The following is a 17,998-nucleotide window of genomic DNA, read 5'->3' on the forward strand; positions in this document are numbered from 1 at the left end:
AGCTGATTGCAACTGTGTTTCAACTCGTTTTATTGTGAGCTTTCGGTCTCTCACTGCTTCAGACTTGCCAAGTGCACGTAGTAACGCCGCGCGCACTGTACGCAGCGCAACACGAATCGAACAAACATGGCCACCTTAATATTCTTTTAAGGCCCCCACCTTTGTAAAAACAAATCCAGAAAAAAAAAAAAAAAAAATTGTGGACCGACGGGGCTGATGTGAGGTGGGCTGGAGGGGGAGCGATGCTGCAGCCATGCCCACACTTACATCATGTTGCATTGCTTAAAAATTAACTATTTAAGGTCAGGACAAAACCAAGCAAGTTCTCAGAGCCGCCCAGAATAGATTAAATAATTAGGAAAAGGAAATGGAATAGATCATTTTACATTATTAGCTGATGAATTACAATAATATTTTGCAAATACGCATATTGCATTGTGAAGTTTGGCATTTCATATTTGCCTGCCATAAGCAAAACATTAATGTAAGTGGAACTGATGCAAATAAGCTTTATCTATTTCTTCCTGTCTTAAATACAAATTGTCTTATGTAGCTAGTCTAATTTAGTTTTTTAATGTTTGGTTGGTATAGATTACATCAGCAGTTCTCAACCTTTTTACACGCAAATAATGATTTCTCAGCAGTCTCTACCCTGTACAATATTTTTGAGCTTGACAATTTTAAAAATGTCCATGACTTTTCCAGGTCTTAGAAATATTTAAAGCATATTTTAAATCATTTTAAGCAATCTCTAGGCCCCCTGGTGGGCCCCGGCCCCTCTGGATGAGAGCCAATGTTCTAGATGTTCTTTTCTAAAGAAAAGAAAAGCTTCCTAAAAATTTAGACCAAGAAAACAGTGCACAGGCAAATTAAACTGCTTAGAAAAAGATGCACGTTTGTAGATGTTAGTGGCATAGTCTCATAAAGCAGTGATTAAATTGAAATGTTGGCTGCATGAAATCATTTCTGTGTACATGCATACATATATAATGCTACTTAATTAGGGTTGAGAGCCTGCTGGGGCCTACAATACAGTAGCTACAGCATTTCCTCCGAGCAATTACCATGGCAACCACCAGACTTAATGGTTCAGGGGGTTATTATGTAGGCTGGCATTAATCATTTTTATTCTGTTGCTCAGCATTTGATTGGATGAAGCCCAGAGCTGCAATAAGATAACCACAGACAGGAATCGATGAAACACTGAACACATGAATAGTTGATGTGGTGTATTCTTCTCGCTCAAAATGGCTTGCAGTGGATATTGAAATGAATTATATGCCATTGTTCGTATTGCGTTTTTTAGAGTTCAGTGAGGTCGTCGTTGAAATACAGACATATGGATGGAGAGAAGAGGTCACACTCTGGGCTTCCGCAGTAAAACTCATCCTCTTCAGGGATGCCGTTTTCACTCAGGGTCTTGCTCATGTCCAAATTTACGCCATTGTGCTTCCAGGTGTAGCTTGCTGCATGGGAATTGTAGCACAGGTATCGCTGGAGAATCTCATTCAGAGTCTCCTCCGAGCAAACCTGCTTAGAAAACAACAGCTTAGAACTATTTGCCTGCTAAAAAGTGCTCCAAATACATGTTTATTTTGTGAATGCACATAAACAGTCCTACAGAAAGACACAGGTCAAGAATGTTTTTCTTTGACTGGCCCGTAGAAAGGACAGATACTTCTATGTATCTGGGCTGAATGAAAACTGCCAGATGGTTATTCAGCCCAGAGTTTAAGATGCAGCCTGGTGGCCGCTGAAGCAAGTGAATCAGCACGGATAGTCTGAAAATGCTTGTAATGCCAGAGGCTCAACATTAGGTCCATTTCCTTCAAGCTGGAAAAGGATCAGATGCAAAGAGTGGGAGGGAGGACGAAATCAAAAGATGGAGAGGAGCTACAAAGCGATGAAACAGTGCAACTCTGCCCTCTTCAGTATGCAGTGGCGCAGTGCAAGCATGCAATCTCACATAAGGAATGTGCTCCGTGCAGGCATTTTATCTCAGGAATGCTTTAATAATTAATAAGCACTTTTTAGGGCACAATTCTGAAGTCATTTTGCAGATGAATCAGCATGTTCTGCTCTTTACAACCTATGCCAGGTTAATATTGGCCTACCTCCAGCCTCTGCTCCTGGGAGGTTAAAGTGTTGATAATGCGGATCCAGCGTGTTTTGACAGACAGCAGCCCAACCTCGTAACGGTTATCCTTCCACCACGGCTTCCCAAAATCATTGGCCCAGTCAGTGCGAGGGCAGGGAGGGGGTATGTGTAAAAAGCGCCCCCTAGGGGTGTAGTATTTAATGCAGCCAGTCAAGGGGTCAACATGTGTTAGAATCTAAAAAGGAAAAACACAACACTGTGAATCAACAAAAATATCAGCCCCATAATCATGTGAAAACATGTTTGGTCATTCAGAAGATTTGTCGGCATTGAAAAGAAAATTGTTTTTTCTTCCCTTACTGTGACATATTTATAAGTAAAATGGCTTCTCAAATGAGAAAATAATGTAGGGCTGGACTCGAATTCGTTTCTTTGGGAATTGACCGGATCGTTGTCATTTGCTAATTGCCACATTATCAATATTTCATGTGAGTGACAGGTTGCTGGCACACACCTCATCAGAAGAAGAGAAAAGATCATTGAAGAGAGATCTTCTCAAGAGATCATTGCAAAGAGAGGGAAATGTATTTATTAACTAATTTATTTATTATTATTATTATTAAAGATTACATGGACATATGAATTAAAAATAATGATGTGCATGGAAAAGACATTTATAAAAAAATACTGCAATGAAGTATTTCTTAATTAAAAAAAAATATTGTCCATAAAAAGTCAGTTTTGATTTCATGGTGACTTTAACAAAAAAAAACTAGATAATATTTAACATTTCCCTTTAAGGCAAAAAAAAAAAAATCCCTTTAAGGCAAAAAAAAAAGAAAAGAAAAGAAAAGAAAAAGTGTAGTAGCCTAGTTTGATTTTGGTTATACTATAGGGAAAAACATACTTTTTTGAAATGGAAATAGTTTTCAAAAATATATAGATTTTAGTTTTGGTTCTTATCTTTGCAATTATCATTAAAAGTATGAAAATATATTTGAAAAAAAAAAAACTTGGCAAAATTACTAAATTAGGCTAGTTCTTTGCGTGGGAGATTTTCCTGTGTAGTCCTTGGTTTAGTTAAATTACATAAAAACATTAAAATATACTTTCAATAAGTTTTGCGAATGTTATACAGTGCCTTACATCTTTTGTCTTTGGGTCAAACCAGTGACTGATGTCCTTTCCTGCATACTCTGTGATAGGTTTCAACAACACATCACCTATAAGAGAGAGAGATACTGCTTTTAATAAACAGTTAATACATACTACATTACAAAAGTTTGGGGACAACATAATCCGTACACGTTACTTGCCTTTGTATTCCTCCAGCAGCGGTGTGAGATCGTAGACTTTGCCCAGGTACGACACCCATATGTCTTTGAGAGTGTTGTGAAGGGATACCTCCTTCGGCGTGAAATAATGTGTGCGCCGCATTTTTACAAAACTCCGATTTTGGAGATATAAAACAGTTTACGTGATTTAAAGAGTATTCGGTCACTGTAGAAGCTGGTTGTTGTTACTTGCGAGGCGGCCACGGAAACGCGCACAAGCTCACTGGTTGCTGTGGTAACCGACGCACAGGGAGAAGAGCGCGCAACCTACGGAAGCCCTTCAAACCTGGTAAAACTTCATAATTAGACAACGTTATTTAATGTATTAGTTAAAATTAACCCATAATAATCTATTAGTAAATGTTAAAATAAACATAACAAAATATGAAAAAATGCTTTAAAGTAATTTCATTGTCGTGATCACTAATGGCTCCTTATTGTACAGTTTTGCCATTAGTTTTTATGTTTTGCTTACAAGATTTCCCATTATAGTATACTTCTGTAGACTATTGTGTATTTCTTGTTTGATTTATTTTTTTCAATCATATTTTTTTCACCCTTTGGGTAGAAGTACAAAATAAAGAAAGAAAGAAAGATGGAGAACCTCTAACCCTTAAATAAAAGTAAATGTGATGCTTGCCTTGACTTTCAATTCCATACATATATCCTAGAAGAAAAAAAAAAGTCTTGATTTTTTTTTAAACAGACACTTGACAAACAAGTCTTCAATACTCTTTTTTAAAATAAAAAAATACAGCATATCTTGGAGATCTTCATGAATTTGTTTAGCTTAAAACAAAACAAATAAAAAAACAAGCATAAAACCTTAGGAAGACCCATGTCCTTAACATCAGAAAGGTCAAAGGAGACTTTGCATTGGCATGTCAGCACACCCTAACAAGCATATACCCAAAAAACCTGCAAACCTTTTAAATATTGTTTGCCACTTTTCATGAATCTTTGAATAATACTTTTTTTTTTTTTTTTTTTACATTTCTTTTCAAATAGCTACTGATTTCTTAAGTTTATTGACCTTCAGCTTGAATTTAGAAAGTGCAGGGGTAACTCATTACTTAACATAATAGTTTCAAAGCTTTGTTGTGGGACATATTGTTGATTTATTAGACAAAAGAAAATAAATCAGCTAAAGGCTGCTTCATAGACTGCCATCTGATTCATCATCAGCAACAGCTGTAAATTGATAAACATTCTGTCATGTAAACTTTTAGCAACGATTTCAGTAAAAAAACTCTTGTGCAAACTGGTATCAGATCAGGCTATAAAGCAGCCCAGTGGCATGGTCATTTCTGGTGGGTTTGTGCAGTTGGGTGTGTAAAAACAAAAAACAGAAATTAAACAAAGATATATGAAAAGGTACTTCCTTTGCCAAAAAGCGTGACATACTGTTTTGATATACTGGTGTCAGAAGTACATGGCACAGTCTACAAGAAACCACAACCCTAAAATCTGGAGTGTTATTCAAAAATCAAAAGGCAGCATAAGACAGTATGAGAGAGATAAAGTAATGTTAGAGATGGCACATACTTCAATGAAAGATATAAAATGTTGAGCCGAAATGACTCAGCTGGGTTTAAAGGATTAGTTCACTTCCAGATTGAATACCTTGCCATCATTTATCACACTCCACCCGTTCCAAACCTGTACGAGTTTCATCTGAAACAGTTGATGAGCACTATTGCTTCCACAGCAAGAAAAATAAAATTCTATGCTCATCAACTGTTCAGATACCAACATTTTGTGTTCAACAGAAGACAGAAACTCATACAGGTTTGGAACAAGTGGAGCGTGAGTAAATGATGAGTGAACTAATCCTTTAAGACTCCAAGTTCAACTAGACTCCATGTTTAAGGACAGGAAATCAAACACTAAACTAATAGTGTTTGCCAGATCAAGTAATTTGCTCCTGGAGAAGTCCAACAGCCTGTGGATTCAAGTCTCAACATCAAAAACAACCTCTGTTTGATTAGATTCCTCCAAAGTTCAGTTTGGATAAAGCTGGTTCTCTAGCCAGGTTTCTTAGTCCAAATCATTGTCTGTTTATACTGCATCAGCCTCTGTTATCAGTGTCGGTGGAACTTGAAGTGAAAGTTTCCGCCCTCAAAGGGGTTGAAGCCAAAGGGCCATTCTCTGCCTCCTCCACCACCCTGCTGATTCTCAGGGTCCAGAGGGTCCTCGCCGGAATCAAACTTCTGACGCATTTCTGTATAGAAAGCAATAAAGAAGAATCCATACATTTGAAGTTAATCTCCATACACACTTTTTTAAAATGTTTTTTAAAAGAAGCTTCTAATGCTCAACAAGGCTGAATGCATTTGATCAAAAACAGTAAAAACATTGTGAAATATCATTATAATTTAAAATATTTTTTTTCTTTTGTAATATATTTTAGAATGTAATTTATTCCTGTGATGCAAAGCTGAAATTTTAGAAGCCATTGCTTCAGTCTATTTTAGTCAATTTAATGCATCCTTGATGAATAAAAGTATGAATTCATTTCTTTTTTTTTTAAATCTTACTTACCCCAAATTTTTGAGCTTGGTACTGTATCACGGTTTGCACAAAAATGTTAGGCAGCACAACTGGCTTCAATATTGATAATATTAGAAAAATATAATAGAACATTTTTATTTTAAATTATAATAATATTTCATAACATTACTGGATTTTTTATCAAATAAATGCAGCCTCGGTCAGCACACTTTTGGCCAGTAATGTACATCCAGCGACAAAAAAAAAGCTGAAACAAAATGCTTTCAAAAAAAACTGACAATATAAATTTTCAACAACAATTTCAATAATTTGACTTATTCATGTTTCATTTAGTTTTTGCTGTCATTTTCCTACCTGGATCTGTGAGTACTTCCTTTGCTGATGCGATATCAATAAACTTTTTCTCTGCCTCTTTCTTGTCTGCTTCAGACTGGAAATTATCAGGATGCCACTGCTGAGCCAGCTTTCTGTACGCTTTTATGATTTCCTGTTTGTTGGCACTCCTGAAAACAAGTGAAAAGAAACAAGCACTTCAGTCAAACCACCTTGTTTTGGCTTAAACAAACATGCATACATTGTTACTATTGCCTAGGTGCCCCAGAAACAACCTTTATCCAGATTTTCTGCATCATTCCCATAAAACAGGACAGAAAGAGTTAAGGTAGTAACACTGTCTGCAACGATTTCAGGCAGGATTTCGATCATCAGTCATTGCTTTACCTGCTGACCCCCAGGATCTTGTAATAGTCTCTCTTGCGAGACTGCTTGAGGAGCTTCTGTGCTCGTTCAAGACCTTCACGAAGCTCTTGGTTCTCCTGATCAAACTCCCGTGCCTCCTGATAGTCTTCCACAGCTGAGAAGAGGAACAGAGGAAGAAACGTGAGTTTATTCAAAAGAAATGAAAAGGTTTGAATATTCAGTACATTATATAGTAATCAATGAGTGTTGTACTACCTTTCTCATATTCCTGCTGTAGGATGTAGGCCTCCGCTCGGTCCCGGAGGACGTGGATATTCTGAGGTTCTCTCTGGTGGGCTTCTGAACAAATGTCTACGGCCTCCTCAGCACTCTTCATCTGTAGGAGTCACAAGAGAGAGAGAGAGGAAACCATAACCAGTGAGGCTAGACACCAAAACCAGACTCTTGATGTTCTTACTCTTATTAACCTCTAACCATGTGAACGTGCACATACCTTATAAATGACAATTATCATGACAGCTAGACTAGAGGGGCTTTCATCCCCTTAAAAAGCTGTAAAACAGCCAAACTACAATTTATAAATGAACATACTTTGACTAAGCAGAAGCAGATCCTCTCTTTTGCTTTATTAGTGTAGAATGCCACATTCGGCTCTGTTCGCATCACAGATTCGTACTTCTCAATGGCCTCCTGATACCTGCCATTCAAGAGGAGAAAAAAAGATTCAATCATCAGAACTGTAAAGCCTGGAATAATAGAAATGATGAAAAATTGACACTGATGGAGATTTAAAACAATTCAAAACCAAATCAGTAATATTTTCAAATAAATTAACACTTTTATTCAACAAGCGTGCATTAAATTGATAAAATGTGACATTTATAATCTTACAACATTTCAATTTCAAATAAACGTTGTACTTTTCAAACTTCCTATTCATCAAAAAAAAAAAAAAAAAAAAAAAAAAAAAAGTGTGAAATTTTCCACAAAAATTTTAAGCAGCACAACTGCTTTCAACATTGTTAATAATAAGAAACGGTTCTTGAGCAACAAATCATATTAGAATGATTTCTGAAGGATCACTGAAGACTGGAATAATGGCGGCTGAAAATGCAGCTTTACCATCACAAGAATGAATTACATTCTAATATATGTTAAAATAAAAAAAAAAGGTATTTTATATTGTAATATTTCACAATATTACTGTTTTGACTGGTTTATTGATTAAGATTTCTTTCAAAAGAATCCCAAACCTTTCAACGGTAGTGCATGCAATAAATATGTAATATGTGATAAAATAAATAAAAAAATCATATATAAATAGCTAAAAATAAAATATTATATATTTAAAACCAAACAAAAAATTGTAATATAACAAATCTCAAACAAAAGCCAAAAATGAAATGACTCAAAAATGAATTTGAGTGAGGTAAGCTGAGCCTAGATCTGAATTAAAAGGCAATTTCTAGAAGTGAGAGGGAAGAGATGTTTTCAGCACCTCTGTTCTGAGATCAGCTCTTCTGCAGAGTCCAGCTGCTTGCTGAGCTTCTTGACCTGTTTGTAGTGGGAAAAACACTCCTTATCATCCTGATCCAGCTTCAGACACTCACGGACCTGACTGAAAACAGAAACAAAGAGGGAAAGACAGAGTGAACGGCAGCAAAAGAAAAGACTACTTTCCTTTTAGCTTCACACAAGATTGGTATATTATTACTACTGTACACACAGTCAGTGTGTGGGATTGACAACTGTATTTAATAAAGGTATGACTGTAGAATCATCCTTGAAACAGCTTACAGGAGATGCTTGAATACTGTCTTTATGATTTAATAACCAAAGAATGAGGCTGTCTGTCATTCATAATGAAGACATACCTAAGCGAGTCGTGATGATCACCCAAACTGTAATGTAGTTGACTGAGTTTGAGGAAAGCTGCTCGGTTGTCTGCACGGAGACGTGTTGCTGGTGTCAGGTCCATGATGGCCTTCCGTGGATCCCCGAGTCGGATGTAGCACTCGGCTCTTAGTTCTCGAGACTCGGGGTCCCAGGGAGAGAGCTGGAAAACAAAGAATAGATTACTATAGAACAAAGCTAGATGACAACTAAGCATACGTGTTTTTGAATCTCCAGAGACATGCTAAGTTTAAACTACAACATTTGTTTTTGCATTTTATTTGTAGGGCAACTCATTTAACAAACTCAAAGAAAATCAAGTGCAACAACACAGACATAAATTGATACGTGATAAAATGTTAAATTCTTAAAGAACACTTCACCTAAACATAGTCCAAAACGTTCATATTTTCAGTGAATAATGACTTAATAACATTAAAATACTTTTATTCAGTAGGAATGCACTCAATTGATTAAAAGTTACAGTAAAGACATGTACAAAGTTACATTTCTATTTTTAAATAAATGCATCCTATTTAATAAAAACGTTTCCACACTATATATATATACACATACATACATATATATATATATATATATTTTATATATATATATATATATATATATATATATATATATTAAGCAGCACAACTGTTTTCAACATTGATTATGAGAAATGTTTCTTGAGCACCAAATCAGATTTCTGAGTGATCATGTGACACTGAAAACTGGAATAACGGCTGCTGAAAATTCAGATTTACCATCACAGGGATTTTAAATTGTAATATTTCCCATATTACTGTTTTTACAGTATTTTGGCCATGATAACAATGATAAATGATAACATCTCTTTTATTCTTTAGGTGAATTATCCCTTTAATATTACTATTACCATGTAGCAATATATTAAAAAACACCTGTTGCTTCATATGCATTTTTGATCTCCAGACTAACTCACCTCTATGACTTTCTCCAGCACCTGGACAGTAGTGATGTAGTCTCCACGGTGATGGGCCTCATGCGCCTCTTCCTGGAGCAGCTCCAGATCATCGGCCTTGTGGAGCTGATCATGTGCTTCCTCATGATCCGGGGAACGATTCAGCTGCAAGAGAGAAAAGTTAAGAGAGCAGCAGACAGGAAATAGAACAGAACAGAGCACGAAGTTGATTCAGAATGTGATCTGGTTTGAGAAAATAAGTTGGTGGGTTATAAAAGAATAAGGGAATTGTTTCACTCACCACTGCTAGAAAGTCTTCTCTGGCCTCTTCAGTATTTCCCTGTTTCAGCAGAATATTACCCCTCTGCAGTCTGGCCTGAAGAAAAAACACACACCATAAACATGTATATACGGTACTGTCACCTATACTTCAATTTGATTTCACAACAACAACAAAAATAAACTCACAGCAAGGAAGTCTGGTTTGAGCTGAATGGCCTGGCTCAGGTCAGGCAGCGCTGACTTGGACTTGCCCATAGCCAGGAAAACAGCAGCGCGTTTGTAGTATGTCAGGTAGTTCTTAGAGTCACCCTCTGTTTAAGACGTTTGCATTTGTTAATGAACTGCATCTTTTCTTTATTTTAAATTATCTACGTAAACTGAACCTAAATGCATTTTAATACTGACAAGCCATAAACTAAACAACAAAATGAAACTTCCATTTAAAATTTGGGGTCAGTAAATTTTTTTAAATGTTTTTAAAAGTCTCGTTTGCTCACAAAGCCTGCATTTATTTCATCAGAAATACAGAGAAAAAATTATAATATTGTGAAACTGTTTTCTATTTTAATATATTTTAAAGTGTAATTTAGTCCTGTGATGGCAAAGCTAAATTTTCAGCAGCTATTACTCCAGTTTTCAGTCACATGATCCTTTTTTTCAGGATTTTTCAATGAATAAAGAGTTACAAAGAATAGCATTTGTTTGAAATCGAAATCTTGTGCAGCCTTTTAAAATCTAATGTCAACGTAATGCATCAGGTTTTCATTTCTTTTAAAATAATCTTACTGAACCCAATCTTTTGAATGGTAGTGTCGCCTTCATGTGCGGTTGTGTTTGTGTATGTCTTACCCACAGCTGAGTGATAGTGAGACAGGGCCTCAGCCAGCTGTCCGGCTGCCAGCAGCTTACGCCCCATTTCCAGATGATGCTCAATCTCAACAGGTGTTGCTCCTAACACACCTGAAATAAAGAGACAGGTGACTTGCACATGACACCTGCTGAATTATTATTATTTTTTTTTTTTTTTTTTTTGAGGTTCTGCTTTTTGAGGCAGCTTTGAAGACCCTCCATCTGCCTGATGGGATTGACTTGAGTTTTCATTCCTTAAACTTACATAACCAAAACAACAAGCCTTTCTGTAGTGTCATAACAACGAAACTCCTCAAAGGTAATTCAGCACGGCATACCACTGCATTTATGTTTCAGGTAACAAAGACAGAACAAAAAGTGAAACCATGCAAACAGCACCCTGCCCAAAACCTAAAACAATGAACTACCACCTCTACTGGCTTTATTACAGTTTCTGTTCAACATTAACCAATAAAGATTTTTAAAAGCTTTAAATGTATGATATTAACAACTCCAAAGACAAGGCAGATGGTCATTACATGTTCGATTGTCACTATAATGTATTCATTCATTAAAAACAAACTATCACCTCTAGATCTCTATAGTACATTGGTGCACCTGTGGTGGTAGAATTATAGTACGAGATGATGGAAGCATGATATTCTGATATATAGACTATTTCTTTATTACCTTAATCCTGTACCAAAATGTTAAGTGATAAGTTACTTCAAAGAATACCATAGTATTACTATAATCCTCGTCCAAAAACATGGTGATACTATGGTACTCCAACTTGGGAGGGGAAATGATTTCCTTTCAATCTAAGCAAACTCTCAGGTGTGAATGAAAAGTGAAATCTCACCGTCCAGCTGTAGGTCCAGGACCACACAGAGCAGAGACAGGGAGGACAGGACACTGCTCAAACCTCTCCGCCGTCCCGACTCCATGATGACATTTATCACAGCCCTGTGTCTTTCCACTGTGATTTGCTACGCGCAGTAGGACAGAAAGAGTATGTATACTCAGATCACCATAACAGCGACGTATCCGGCATATTTGGCAATAACAGGCAATAAGGATGTGTTTCAGTCGTCCGGGTTATAAATATGTCCGAGTGGAATAAAGGAATGCGAAACTAGTTCCGCGTGCCTCTCAATAATCAGCACTCTGTCGACTGCTGAGGAAAAACCGTGTATTGTGATTTATAGGGAGTTGTTGCTTCGCCCAGTGTGACAGTGACTGTGCACAACAGAACCCAACAGCTGTCGGACACGTACTTTTGGAAGTCTTCTCTTTTTAAAACCTCCTGGGTGTACAATTCAAATCGCCCTACATTTCAGCGTGGTGACTGGCTGCTCACATCCGTGTTGGCCGACAAACGTGGTCCCGTCCCATTGGTCGAATTATTTTAGCGCACTGGACGGACACGCCCTCGTCCTATAATGGACTGACAGCTGATATGTTTATTCTCGCCTGGCCTTTAGTCTCGATAGTAAAGGAAACCGTCGTTACCATGATAAATCATCTATTCTGTTCTATTTTATACTATTCTGTTATGTTCTTACAGCATTATAGAACACAACAGAACGGAATAGAACTTTATTAAATGTCCAATGTTAACTTTCCACCAACATACCACACTACACTTAAGTTATAGCTAATTTTTTGCAGAACATTTTCAGATATTTACCTTGGTTAACACTGTTATTATGTGAGTTGTGTCAAACAATAAACGTACTCCCAAAAATAATGGCCTTCTGTGATTTTTTTTTTTTTTTTTTTTTTAATGTATTTGGACCTATTCTATTATGTTCTGTTCTAAATGCTGTTTTATAACTAGTTATATAGAACAGAATACAGTTTAAAAGAACGTAGAAAATAGAAACAATGGTTGCACCAAAATGCCATACTACACTCGAGTTATTACTGAAGCTCAAAATAAATGAATTTGACCCACTTCAAACTGAAAAGCTTGAATAGAATAGAATAGAATATAATAGAATAGAATAGAATAGAATAGAATATAATAGAATAGAATGAAGAGCTGCTGGTATATATATATATATATATATATATATATATATATATATATATATATATATATATATATATATATATATATATATATATTATATAATATATATATATATATATTATGCTGTTTTCCACATTTGGTTAAACTTTTGTTTTCTTTATAATAAAACTTCCACTTTTTGCCCTGGCCACTGTTGTATTTTGTTGTTTCTAGAATGGCTTTCTTATGTCGGTCCCTAAACGGTCATACAGTAATGGCTTCCACAACTGTGGTTAACTTGCTGTTATTATTAATATGCAAAACTAGAAAAAAAATATAGGATTTTAATAGATAGTGTAAATTATAAAGTTTTTACAAATAGAGAATACAATGAAATATGAAATGTTGTACTGTTGTAGTTACTGTGTGATGTCATGTTTATTTAATGTTTGTATAAATACATCATATAAAACAGGGTCATTTGTACAAATAAATGGGGACAAGATAATTAACATGTTATAAATCTTTTTTTTTTTTTTAAATCTTGATTCACGTAACGGACACAAAATAATTCAAAACTTAAATCAAAACTGAAGTAATTTCAACTCTTTCATTCTGTATAATGTTCTCTGAGGTGTTTTTGCACAGCAAAACCGACTTGGTAACATTTTACTTGATTAATGGCTTATTTTTAGGTGGCTACAAAACCACTTGTGCATTTAGTACTGTATACAGTAAATATTTACATAATTGCACAGATAAAACATTGACAGAATATTAACAGTCAACTATTAATGTTACTTTTGTTTGGCCATGAAATTGACCACAATTGCTTCATTCAGACATAGGCGTTTCTCCCATAAGTGCTCTGAGCGTCTCTCTTGGATGCGGATGCTGAGTAAACTGTTTCACGCGTGGGCTGGTAGTAACTGCAAGAGAAGATGCAGAACGTAAAAAAACATGCTCCCAAACACATGCACAAATTAATAAAATAACAACAATGGGCGAAATGTTATTTGAGAAAGTGTGTGAAAGAGAGGAGTGTTTGAGTGAGTGTAAGAGATTGCGACAAAGAAACTCACCTCTTCTCCTTTGTGCCTAATTTGCAGGAGAACATGAGACAGACTCCACCACAGATGGCAAGAACACCAGAGGCCCAGCCGATGTATAAACCCTCTCCAATCTCATACCTATAGCACACCACAAAAATAACATTCAGTCTAACATACATTTGTTTCACTCAAACTAAATTAAACTCATCGACACCATCAGCACACTGTGCTAAGATTCATTTCCACAAACACAGTTTCCATCATTCACTCTCAGAAAAAAAGGTACAAAAGATGTCACTAGGATACCCTTTCAAAAAGTACACATAGGTACCTTAATTTCACCTTATGTGTGCATATTTGTATAACCTAAGTGTGCATGTTATTACCTTAATGGTACATATTTGTGAAAGCTTTTGTACCTTTTTTCTGAAAGTGCTCAAACATATGTAAACCTATAGTAAAGCACAGCAGGGCAGTTTAGTTATAGTTTGCAGTTTAAGTTTAATACTTTATAAAGCTGTGAGCACCACCAACAGGTGTTGGATGAGAGTTGTAGTTGAGTATGAGATGAGACAGCAGGAGGCAGCATTGCGCTTTTAATTGCCCATGGAGCACTCACTTTTGGCCAGGGTAGAGCGGGTTGAAGAACTCTTGAGTGATGTTTGCCGCGTACCATGACACTGATATCATCGTGCACAAACCTTTGGATGGGATTAAAAAACAGAATGATTAACAGATATAATAGCAATAAAGCTTTCGGAGTGTGAATCTGATAAGAACTCCTTTAACGATAGTTTAGCTGTTTAGGAGATTCCAGTCATCGTTGAGTTTAATTAGCAATGTGTCTTACCCTGCAGCAGGAAAAATGCGCCGCCAGTACCGGCGATTCTGCCTTTCAGTACGTAGTTGTCACCAGCGGCCTTCGAGCACTGCATGCCGATGAAGGTGGCCACCACTCCGAATGTGCCACACACCACTGCCGCGATCATAAGAGCGCGAGACGCCTGGATATAACCTGAGGAAAAACAAATATTTATCATTGCAATGCAGTATTAATAAACATAGCCTACTAAAAGATCTGAATACAGTATTGAAAAAAGAGTATAAAATGTATAGGATTATTTATAAAATAATTACCACACGAAATAAACAGCATAAAGATAAAAAACAATGATTAGACTAAGTAAATAAATAAATAAAAGCTGACCAAAAAAAAAAAAAAAAAAATTACATAGCCCTAAATGATAAATAGCAGTAGGCTAAACAAATAACTAAACATAAATGAATTTATAAAAAGGATAAATAAATAAAATGAAAGAACGAAGGAAGGAAAGAAAGTCAAATGACTTTAAAAGCATTAGCCTACTTGACTGATAGATAAATAAATAAATAAATAAATAAATGGCAAAGGAAACACATAAATGTAAATAGCAGTAAGCAAATAAAAAAAATTAAAACGAATAAATAAAACATTTGAAAGGATAAATAAATAAAAAAGAAAGAAGGAAGGACGGAAAGAACAAAAGAAAGTCTAATTAATATAAAATGATTACTGGATAGACAGTCAGACAGACAGACAGACAGACAGACAGACAGACAGACAGACAGACAGTCAGACAGACAGACAGACAGACAGAGAGGCAGACAGACAGACAGGCAGAGAGACAGACAGACAGACAGACAGACAGACAGTCAGACAGACAGACAGACAGACAGACAGACAGACAGTCAGTCAGACAGACAGACAGAGAGGCAGACAGACAGACAGGCAGACAGACAGACAGACAGACAGACAGACAGACAGACAGACAGAGAGGCAGACAGACAGACAGGCAGACAATCAGACTGACAGAGAGGCAGACAGACAGTCAGTCAGACAGACAGACAGACAGATAGAGAGGCAGACAGACAGACAGACAGAGAGGCAGACAGACAGACAGACAGAGAGGCAGACAGGCAGGCAGACAGAGAGACAGACAGACAGACAGGCAGAGAGACAGACAGACAGAGGCAGACAGACAGACAGAGAGGCAGACAGACAGGCAGACAGACAGACAGAGAGACAGAGAGACAGAGAGGCAGACAGGCAGGCAGGGAGACAGACAGACAGAGAGGCAGACAGACAGGCAGACAGACAGACAGAGAGGCAGACAGACAGACAGACAGAGAGGCAGACAGACAGAGAGACAGACAGACAGAGAGGCAGACAGACAGACAGACAGAAAGCAACACTGTAGGCTATAGCCTATTTTATATATATATATATATATATATATATATATATATATATATATATATAGACCTATATATAGGTGTATATATAGCCTATGTAAGACATAAATAAGACTGAAGAAAAGAAAAGAAAAGAAAAGAAAAGAAAAGAAAAGAAAAGAAAAGAAAAGAAAAGAAAAGAAGAAAAGAAAAGAAAAGAAAAGAAAAGAAAAGAAAAGAAAAGAAAAGAAAAGAAAAGAAAAGAAAAGATTTGCTTTAAATTATTCCGAACCATATGCTATCAGTGAGGGAATAAAAATTGTAACCAGAGTTTTCGCCAAAAATAAACTTATTAAGAGTGGTGTCTTTCAAGTTGCTTCAACTGTGATGATTAAATTATTAAAGTATGGTGTTTTTGTCCTACCAGACAGGGCGAGCAGAGAGGGGAATTCACGGCAGTTGTGCACTCCCGTCGAGTCCGTGGCGCAGGACATCCACAGATTCTCGTAAATGGTTGAGGTGGTGATCACAGTCCCATCTATCGAGGATACTTTCCAGTAACGGTTCGGAATTGCAATGCCAACCATTATCCAACTCACAAAGCCAAGAAATAAAGCTACGACTTCAATAACCGGATCCATGGCTGCTTTAGATTATAAAAACGCCAAAACCAAAATTATCCACAATCGACGTTAATATGCTATTTCTTATGTGTTTCTCTGCTTTATTTAATTGTTTTCAAAATGTGTTGCTTTGGCTGCAAAATTATGAAAAATAACCAGGTTTTGTTGATTTCTCGAGTCGTTTCGAGAGCTGAGCCAGTTTTTCCATGCAGAGCAAGATTGCAGCAGTGTGTATGAAATGTGCTGTTAAAAGTAGCGATGGGTCATTTATAGCCTCTGTTTGCCCTCCTCTCTCGTGTGCATGTCTCGCTTTTGGATTTTACACCCCGAAACTCAACAGCTGGTTATCACTAAAGTTCAATGGTCATTCCCAGACCTTCACTTGCAATGCATCAATTATGTTTCATGGACTCAAACACATTGCACACTGTAAAATGTGATTAGTTGTCTAAATTAACAAAGCGAAGAAACCCGGCGTCACAGAAAAATTAAATAAGCTTCGCTCCAAATTAAAATTATTTGTTGGCTATATCCGAAATAACTATCCATATAAACTGCTGTTCAGAAGTTTGGGGTTGATAAGATTTAAAAAATAAATGAATAAATAAATAATAATAATTCTAATATGCCGATTAACTTGGTGCTTTATTATTATCAATGTTGAAAACATGTTGTGCTGCTTAATAATTTTATGGAAACCTCATTTTCATGATTTTTGATGACTAGAAAGTTAAAAAGAACTACATTTATTTGAATTTTTTTTCCAACCACGTAAAAGTCTTTTATTTTCTCTTTATCGATTTAATGCGTTCTTGGTGAATAATTAAAATAAAATAAAGACTAGATAATATTTTTTTTTAAGAAAAATAAATAAAAAATAAATCAATAAAAAAATCTTAGTGACCCCAAAGATTTGAATGTTACGCATAAATGAATATTAAAAACCAAAACAACTGGGACGAATAAGAGCCAGTAAAACTGAGTGCTTTTAGGTTACAAAGCATAGAACATGTCAAGAAAACAAGCAGTGACTAAACACTTTCAAATGTTAACCTGAGTTATTAATAACAGGTAGTTATAGTGGATTTTAATAGGCTACTCAGAAGTTTTTAGTAATATGTTTTGGAATTGTCTTCAGAGTACACTATAACTATCTAAAGAGGGAAAAGGGGAACTACTGGGTGCAGTGATTAAATGAACAACTGAAGAAGCTGTCGACTGTTTATCTACTTCCTTTATCTTATTATCTGTCTCACTACGTCAGACATCCTCATATATTCATCTGCTGGCCTATAGATCAACACGTTCACAGTCACCAAATGAAAGCTCACTTCAGGAGTCACCATGATGGTTAAATTTGTTTAGTGGTTAAAATAGTTTATTTGTCATTCACACTTCTTATACAAGGTTCACTGAGCACTGAAAAGCTTGTGGGGAGACATAAACAAAGTACAGATGAACGGTAAGAACACATTGTGCATGTAACCACAAAGGT

General features: G+C 36.2%; 3 protein-coding genes across 3 annotated transcripts; all 3 read right to left on the reverse strand.

Annotated features, from left to right (window-relative positions):
• Positions 1–557: 557 nt before the first annotated feature.
• Positions 558–4,241, reverse strand: LOC109066017 (cytochrome b5 domain-containing protein 1). The gene is made up of 4 exons (XM_042759705.1): positions 3,415–4,241; positions 3,245–3,321; positions 2,115–2,333; positions 558–1,530 (listed from the first exon to the last, which is right to left on the reverse strand). Exons 1-4 carry the CDS (start codon positions 3,533–3,535, stop codon positions 1,303–1,305), a joined length of 645 nt encoding a protein of 214 aa, XP_042615639.1. The 5' UTR covers positions 3,536–4,241; the 3' UTR covers positions 558–1,302.
• Positions 4,242–4,391: 150 nt separating this feature from the next.
• LOC109066055 (dnaJ homolog subfamily C member 3-like) lies at positions 4,392–11,849 on the reverse strand. The gene is made up of 12 exons (XM_042759703.1): positions 11,466–11,849; positions 10,604–10,714; positions 9,941–10,065; positions 9,774–9,848; positions 9,494–9,637; positions 8,517–8,698; positions 8,141–8,260; positions 7,234–7,339; positions 6,898–7,018; positions 6,664–6,796; positions 6,298–6,446; positions 4,392–5,653 (listed from the first exon to the last, which is right to left on the reverse strand). The coding sequence occupies exons 1-12, from the start codon at positions 11,548–11,550 to the stop codon at positions 5,514–5,516; spliced, it is 1,491 nt and encodes a 496-aa protein (XP_042615637.1). The 5' UTR covers positions 11,551–11,849; the 3' UTR covers positions 4,392–5,513.
• A 1,171-nt stretch (positions 11,850–13,020) lies between these two features.
• On the reverse strand, positions 13,021–16,749 carry LOC109066056 (claudin-15-like). The gene is made up of 5 exons (XM_042759708.1): positions 16,305–16,749; positions 14,520–14,684; positions 14,289–14,370; positions 13,700–13,807; positions 13,021–13,546 (listed from the first exon to the last, which is right to left on the reverse strand). The coding sequence occupies exons 1-5, from the start codon at positions 16,519–16,521 to the stop codon at positions 13,456–13,458; spliced, it is 663 nt and encodes a 220-aa protein (XP_042615642.1). The 5' UTR covers positions 16,522–16,749; the 3' UTR covers positions 13,021–13,455.
• Between the last annotated feature and the right edge of the window lie 1,249 nt (positions 16,750–17,998).

Source organism: Cyprinus carpio, chromosome A7 (genome assembly GCF_018340385.1).
Source record: "Cyprinus carpio isolate SPL01 chromosome A7, ASM1834038v1, whole genome shotgun sequence".
NCBI classification, from domain to species: Eukaryota; Metazoa; Chordata; class Actinopteri; order Cypriniformes; family Cyprinidae; genus Cyprinus; species Cyprinus carpio.